At 39.4% G+C, this 7,018-nt stretch overlaps 1 protein-coding gene across 1 annotated transcript; it reads right to left on the reverse strand.

Moving 5' to 3' along the window:
• Nucleotides 1–497: 497 nt before the first annotated feature.
• Nucleotides 498–6,252, reverse strand: tmx1 (thioredoxin-related transmembrane protein 1). Its single transcript, XM_080041781.1, has 8 exons — nucleotides 6,064–6,252; nucleotides 5,687–5,802; nucleotides 4,929–4,974; nucleotides 4,283–4,411; nucleotides 3,800–3,845; nucleotides 3,004–3,105; nucleotides 2,822–2,888; nucleotides 498–2,500 (listed from the first exon to the last, which is right to left on the reverse strand). The coding sequence occupies exons 1-8, from the start codon at nucleotides 6,249–6,251 to the stop codon at nucleotides 2,265–2,267; spliced, it is 930 nt and encodes a 309-aa protein (XP_079897907.1). The 5' UTR covers nucleotide 6,252; the 3' UTR covers nucleotides 498–2,264.
• Between the last annotated feature and the right edge of the window lie 766 nt (nucleotides 6,253–7,018).

A 7,018-nucleotide genomic window follows, 5' to 3' on the forward strand; every position in this document is an offset into this window, starting at 1 on the left:
TCGTAAAAAGAACAGAGTGAAATGTGTATTAAAAAACACAGCTCGTACACACCACACACACTGCTCCTGTTTGCTCTACAATATTGAAATGCATATAAGTTGAGTTTAGAGTGGAATTCACTTTTTGAAAAGAAATGCATTGGCCAGGGTTCATGATTGCAATAAGAAAACTGATGTACACCAAAGTTGGGTTAAATTAGAGAAATTGAAATTGGAGGTTCAAGATTAAAATTAAAATATTGGGCCGTAAAAAAAAAAAAAAAAAAAAAAAAAGAGTACAATTGTTTATGCTAAAAAAAGATTACATTGAGATGAATTATGCCTCCCTTTTTAATACAGCCCTTTCCATAAAGCAGATCAGCTTCAGGACAGATACGCCACATTTCTCTGTGTATAATTGATAAAAAAATAGTCCCTAAACTGTCCCTCTCTTTAACTGTATGATAACAACATGCATGTACTGTTCTTTAGACCTACGGACAGGTCGACAACACAAGTACACAAACATCCTTTAATAATTAGAGAATCACAAGAAAACATTAGTAAGAAAACATTGGTTGATTGTATGATACATTATGGGGACATACACACACACACACACATTACATTACATCACATACTCCTTTTTATTCGGAGTGAATATCGTTCCTTTTTTCAAATCCGCATCTTTACCTCGTGTGGTGTGAGTGCAGCTCAGTCTTAAATCAACGTTTTGGTGCGATTGCTAAACAAAAACACAGCCGCTGTAAGAAGGGGTTCCTGCCCCAAACATACCTGTGCAGAGAGAAAGATGGTCCACACACACACTGAGAATGTAACATCTCTGTGTCCACCGTTAGAAGTTATAAGCCTTAAGATGTACATGAAATCAAACCATATAGTTAAGACTTCTCTATGTAGTTATTTGTCATTGTTTGTGGAGTCCACCATTCCCACCATAGGTTGATCAAAGTGCCTTCGCAGGAAAGGGGGCATGCATCTAATCCAGCTATACTGTTTTTAAAAATTGCTCCGAGGAACTTTCAGTTTGTCTTAATTCCTGCACCCCCTTTGGACAAAAGCGGTAGTGTTTCTACTACACCAGCTGCTGTTCCTGGGGGAGCGTACCCATGACAAAGGCAATAAGAAAAACTATATAAAAATACTATAGCATTCTTTGCACTGATGGTCTCGTTTGCTGTTACATGCAATTTATGATCATCAGAGGCATCTTTTAAATTGATCTCAACGATATCATTCTTTTGTTCACTGCTCTTTTTCCTAACACTGTTGCTGTGAAGTAACTTCCCCTACTGCTGCTCAAAGTATCCTATCAGCGACACAAGGGGGGGCTTTTATTGTGACGCAATTTGTCTGTCACAAAAGGTGAGCCCAAACCCCGCTTGTCAAAAATGCTTCTACAAAACAAGACGGCTGTCAATTTATGCATTTTTAATAACTGAACCAAAAAAAACTTCCAACCCCATCCGCAATCATTACCTACTGTGGACAAAATCGGGTAGCAAGTTGCAGTTCTCATCAACTGACATCTTGATTTTTAAAACAAAGCAAGTTTGTAAGGACTTCTGACTGATCAGTGTTTGCCTTAGCATTGGACTGCACTTTTACCACGACGGCCGGGTGTCACAAAAATCAACCAAGAGTTAAATCTTAAGGAGTATAACTAACATTCAGGGGGCCATTTGTTTTTTTCTCTCTTTTTCCGTGACATGGTTAGGTTGGGTTAAAATGTAAGGGTTTGTAAATAATATGCAACATAGGTATACATTAGCTGAATAATAAGAAATGTAAGGAGATAAACCTCAAACCAAAAGCCTAGTATAATTAATTAGAAATAAAACATATAATAACGCACACATCTTAAAAAAAAGAAAAAAAAATGCATAGCATAGACAACATTGCAAAAAATCCATCTCTAGTACTGCACTTCATACCTAAACCTCAGCCAGACCATTCATATCCAGAAGTGAAAACGTTTGTCAAGGAGCGTTTCTGCTTTTTTTTTTCCAGGTGGAGACTTGCTGCTGCTGCTCAGGCGGAGAGAGAGAGTCTAAAGCGCTCCCGTTTAAGGACAAGGGAAGGAGGAGAAGAAAAGCTTTTTTTTCCCAGAGGAAGACAAAGGGAAATAAGGAGGTGTAGGGTGTGGGGGGGGGGGGGGCAGAGGTTTTAGGGGCTTCCCTGCTGTAAACGCTGGGACAGGGACACTCCCTCCAACTCCTGCTGACTCTTCTCAATATAATCAATTTCCTTGGTGTTGTGAGTGTCTAGGTGTCCTCCTCCTCCTCCTCTTCCTCCTCTTCGTCCCTCTCCTCCCGGTTGGCCACCACCCTCTTCCTCAGAGCCTGGTCAGAGAGGCCCTGGCCCTCTGGAGAGCCTCTCCTCCTCTGCCAGCTGTCCTCATCATCATCCTCATCCTCTTCATCATCGTCTTCCTCGCCGTCCGCCTCGTGCTCGTCCTCGTGATGCTGGATCAGTCTGGCCTGCTCCATCGACTGTTTCTCTGCACAATGACATGGAGAAAATGGGGTGTAAACAGTTACACGTGGCAATTTTACAGAGTGCATGTTTAAAATATGGATTTGGACAGCAATTGCAACATGTGTGAGTCAGGCATTCATTCATTGGACACACAGAGAAGGTCCATGTTTATGTCACGTCTGAATTGGTATACTGTAAAGTTTGGGATTTTTACTTGCAAAGGTTTTATTGCACTTACCATTCAAAAATCAGCTACAAACAAATCCTGACTAATGTTAAGATATATGTGTATATATATATACACATATGGGCCACTAAAGTAGTAGTATAATCTCATACTCACTCTGGTAGTAATCTGGATTAGAAAATCGTCGAGAGGGGAAGACAAAATCTGCGATGAACACCAGTAGCTGCAAAGACAAGAAAACAACAACAATTAAATCACTGGTGACGCATGTGTTTGTATTCGATGAACACTTTCACTGTAAATTTCATTGTTTTAAATGATCAGAAATAAATCCTCACCAGTCCCAGTGCAAGGCCAGAGAACAGAGTGGCCAGGCCAAAGATAACATACGACCCCCACACAGGAATCCCCAGCTGCTCCGTCATGTAGTTATGACAACGCTGGAAAAACAATCATTTTTTACAGAGTTAATAACTTGACAAATTGCCTCGCTCTTCACTCATTATGAACATTCATTTATTTTTGACTGAATCCCATTTACAAAGGTGTCTACCTGAAACACTCAGAAGAGCACCAAATGTATATCCACAGCTCAAAACCTTCTTGAACAAATGCACTATTTCCTCCTAATCGATTAACATTTGCTCCATCCTATAGACTGAGTGTTTTAGGACTTTACTGAGCATTTAGAAAAAACGGAAAAAATCCAAACATTATACTTTGGCTTAGAGGGCTGAGTTCGTAAAGTATTGACATATATTTATTTATAGGTATTTTCATTGGATTTGTTGAATGGCAGCTTTATCCTTGTTGATAATGGAGATGACAAGTTATCTATCATTAAGACATTTGCTTTGTCAAAAAAACAATCAAATTTAAAACCTGAGATGATTTTTGGAGGGTGATTTACCTCAACAGCTGTAGATTTGGTGTAAATTTAGCCTTCTGTCCTACTTTCTCCAAACCTATTGTCTGTCTTTGACTATTGACTTCCTCATGCAATTGTATACCAAGCCGCATATTCTCCTTTTAAATAGGTTATTGTGCGTAACGTAACAAATACCTTGCTATCATTTTTATTTAACACAATATAATAACCTAGATTTTGACAGTAGGATTGAAAACCTCACTTACCCGGATAAACATGGAGAGCTTGAACAAAGCAGACATCGAATTCATTCTGACAAGAGGAGGAAAGAGCATTGTGAGTTAACAGGGATCTGTCTTAATGTAACATCACTATAAAGACTTCAGGCTGTGTATTAACACTGTATTCACTGATTTAGACAAAGTGATTTACACAACAAGCATTCTCCACAGTCGCTGACTCCACCCTTTAACCCAGGAGAAAGACGCTAAAAATAGAGAAAACAGGGAATGTGTCTGATGTTATTTTAGGTTTTTTTAGGAGTGCAACAGCACTACAAAGCACTTGACTTTTTCACTCTTGAGTTTTTATGTTGCTAAGACTGAATCCTTAGAGAAATATCAATAAAATGTACATTTTACAAAACAAAACGCTAATTTTTGTGGTATTATGTCCAAAATCTCATAATGTTTGTAGGGAAATCTGTTACCACATCATTCCACTTCATCGCCATTATTGTTGAAACTCACAGAATGGAAGACGGGCCCAACCAAGAGGAAACCGGCTCCACCGCTTTCCATTTCTGCTCATCCACAAAGCTGAGGAAGTCGTCTTTGGTGCGAGCGCCCTGGTACTTCCTGAAGACGCCATCTTTACAGCTGACGCACACAAACACAAATGTAAACAGTTAAATGATGTCACTTTTAAAACGTCTGTGCTTTAGCCACAAGATGCTCTGGTGTTATTTTAACAGAATCTACTCTTACACACATTTTATAGGACCGTTTCTGGTGAGGAACAGAGACTTATTAGAGAACCCGATAGGTATTTAAGTAATTTATTTAGCAAAAAAAAATGCAAACATTTCTGTGGGAGGATTTGCTGTTTTTTTTTTTATATAATTCTATAATCAATAACTAGATTCCTTTTGGCTTATTGTAGTTTTGGGATATTTATTTTTTTCAGTTTCTTGAGATGTAAAACCTGATTCATTGACATTGAAAAAAAAAATACATAGATGATCCATTAAACTTTGGTTAAAAATGATTTGGCTGTCAGTGTAATGTTTTACATGGTACAAGATTGGTTTCCTTCAAAATGGTGCACATCAAAATTGCATACAAGAACTAAAAGAGGAAGGAAGCAATAGCAACCACAACATTACAAAGAACTTACTGGTAAATAGTCGGAAGTGAAGTGATGATGAATCTCCCGCTCAGACCTTCAGAGAGAGAAGACGAGTGGTGTCAGTTTCACTCATAACCAAACATGGCAGACGGGCTCAACTAAGGTCTGACAGCAGCTGCCTAGCAACAACTGGCTTCAACATTTATACACAAAGACAGAACACAGATAAATACAGTACAATACCATTTTGTTAAAACTCATACATCATACACATACTGAAAACAGGAAGTGAGAGGACTCTTTTTGACTCAAGTACCAAAAGTGACAAACTTTTTCACAGTGACTACTACTGATGAAAACAAAAACATTACTGAAGAGCAGCAGACATCTTTTGCAAATATTCATCTTAATGTGTTGAATTTAAATGTATAAATGAAATCTTGTTTATTGGACAAACCATTTATTTTTTCATCTATCTTTAAGGCTTTTTAGACATTTTTTGACAGATTCAAAGTTTGAAATGTGGGGAAAGAGAGTGGATTGTGATATCTTTCCATTGTATCACCTGCTGTAAACTAACCAGTTGCCAATATAGCACTTGTTACATTGATGTTCTCCAACCTTCATGCCAATATAGCCATTTGAGTTTGAAACATGCTACAAAGATATTTCTTATCTAAATAAGGATTGAAAAGGGGGGAGAAAAGGGAATGTGGAGGGGACCATTTGTGTCTGCCTCAAGCCCCAAAATGACACAACCCGCCCCCTTGGGTCAGCTGATTAACAGGTCACCCAGCAGGCCTTACCAGGTTGATCGGTCACGTCCACCTTGGCGATGTTGACCCCCATGTCCTCCCCCCAGTCCGCGAACTCCTTCCACGCCGGCTGCAGCTGCTGGCACGCCGGACACCAGGGCGCAAAGCTTACGTGGGACAAAGATGCACAGGTGACGCCTCAGGCAAAAGGTGCTTATTATGTAGATACGTCTGTTTTCTATATTATTAGCCAGTTAGCAGACAACTATGTGTACCAAAGCTGGTGACTTGTGAGGACTAAACAGAAGCAGATAATATAACAAATTGCATATTGAGACGTAAAAAACACAATTTGCCTTGCTTGTATGGTATTAAAAACAGCTAACTGACAGGCTAGTTAGCAGCTAGCTGTTAGCATGCACACTTACAACTCAATCATCCATTCTCCGGTTAAGATTTCCTCCCAGTTCCCGTCGGTCACCTCTCTCAGGCTGCCCTGCTTCGCCGACACGGGCAGCCACGTTAAACACGACAACAGAAACAAACAACGCATCCATGAGCAGTGTTTGCTTTGCCGTGTGACAGAAAACATCATTGAGCCTCCACACGCCGCCATGTCTGATCTGTCCCACAGCCCCGCCCACTTCCGCTCTGCACCCTAACCTCCGAGTCACGTGGGCAGTGTGTAATCAATGGTTACATAACAGTAACACCACTAGCAACTTTACTGTGTGTCATTCTCATTTGTTGTCATTGTCAACGTTTATTCCCAGCAGCAGGTGGTGCTATTGTCCATTAAATAACTCAGAAAGGATGTAGAGGTGACTACTGAATCTGGAAGGAAACATAGGTAGGCTGCTACATACATGTTTTATAGGCTGTATTTATACTGGTACAGGTGCACTTAATCTACTATGCTATGGGGTAATGTGTCTGTTTATAGGTCGGAGACAAGAATAAGGCTTAGGCTAAATGTCAGAACATAGGCCACTGAAAAATGCAAATTACGAGTACTGTAAAGTGTTAACTCAAGCTGACATAGCCTATTCAGTTAAAAATTGTGTAAAACAGAGCAATGGTGTAAATCTTACCTTGAAAAGCTGTAACCGTAAAAAAAAAAAAAAAGTGCTGCAGTCTAGCAGTATCTATGAAAGCTCATTAATGACAAAACTACCAGACAAAACTACCATTGGGCATGTTCAAGTTTTAGAAGTTGATAATAGGTAAATAGCCCTGGTGAATTTCAACAAGTAACAGCATTTTTTTGTTGCTGCTGAAATCGCAGGAGGAAATACTGCAAGATCTTGCTCCTAATTTTGTTTTGTGTAATTAAAAACCATCCTTCCACTCTCAAATATTGTAAATCTGTTGATTCAAAAGCGT

This window comes from Ammodytes marinus (assembly GCF_949987685.1).
Source record: "Ammodytes marinus genome assembly, chromosome: 15".
Classification (NCBI taxonomy): Eukaryota; Metazoa; Chordata; class Actinopteri; order Uranoscopiformes; family Ammodytidae; genus Ammodytes; species Ammodytes marinus.

Excerpts from the sequence above, each read along its gene's own strand:
- tmx1 (XM_080041781.1), bottom strand. The coding sequence starts at position 6,251 with ATGGCGGCGTGTGGAGGCTCAATGATGTTTTCTGTCACACGGCAAAGC. Across the intron at positions 4,975-5,686 it reads GGACGTGACCGATCAACCTG|GTCTGAGCGGGAGATTCATC; the intron begins GTAAGGCCTGCT and ends CTCTCTCTGAAG. Across the intron at positions 3,846-4,282 it reads TTGGGCCCGTCTTCCATTCT|AATGAATTCGATGTCTGCTT; the intron begins GTGAGTTTCAAC and ends TCCTCTTGTCAG.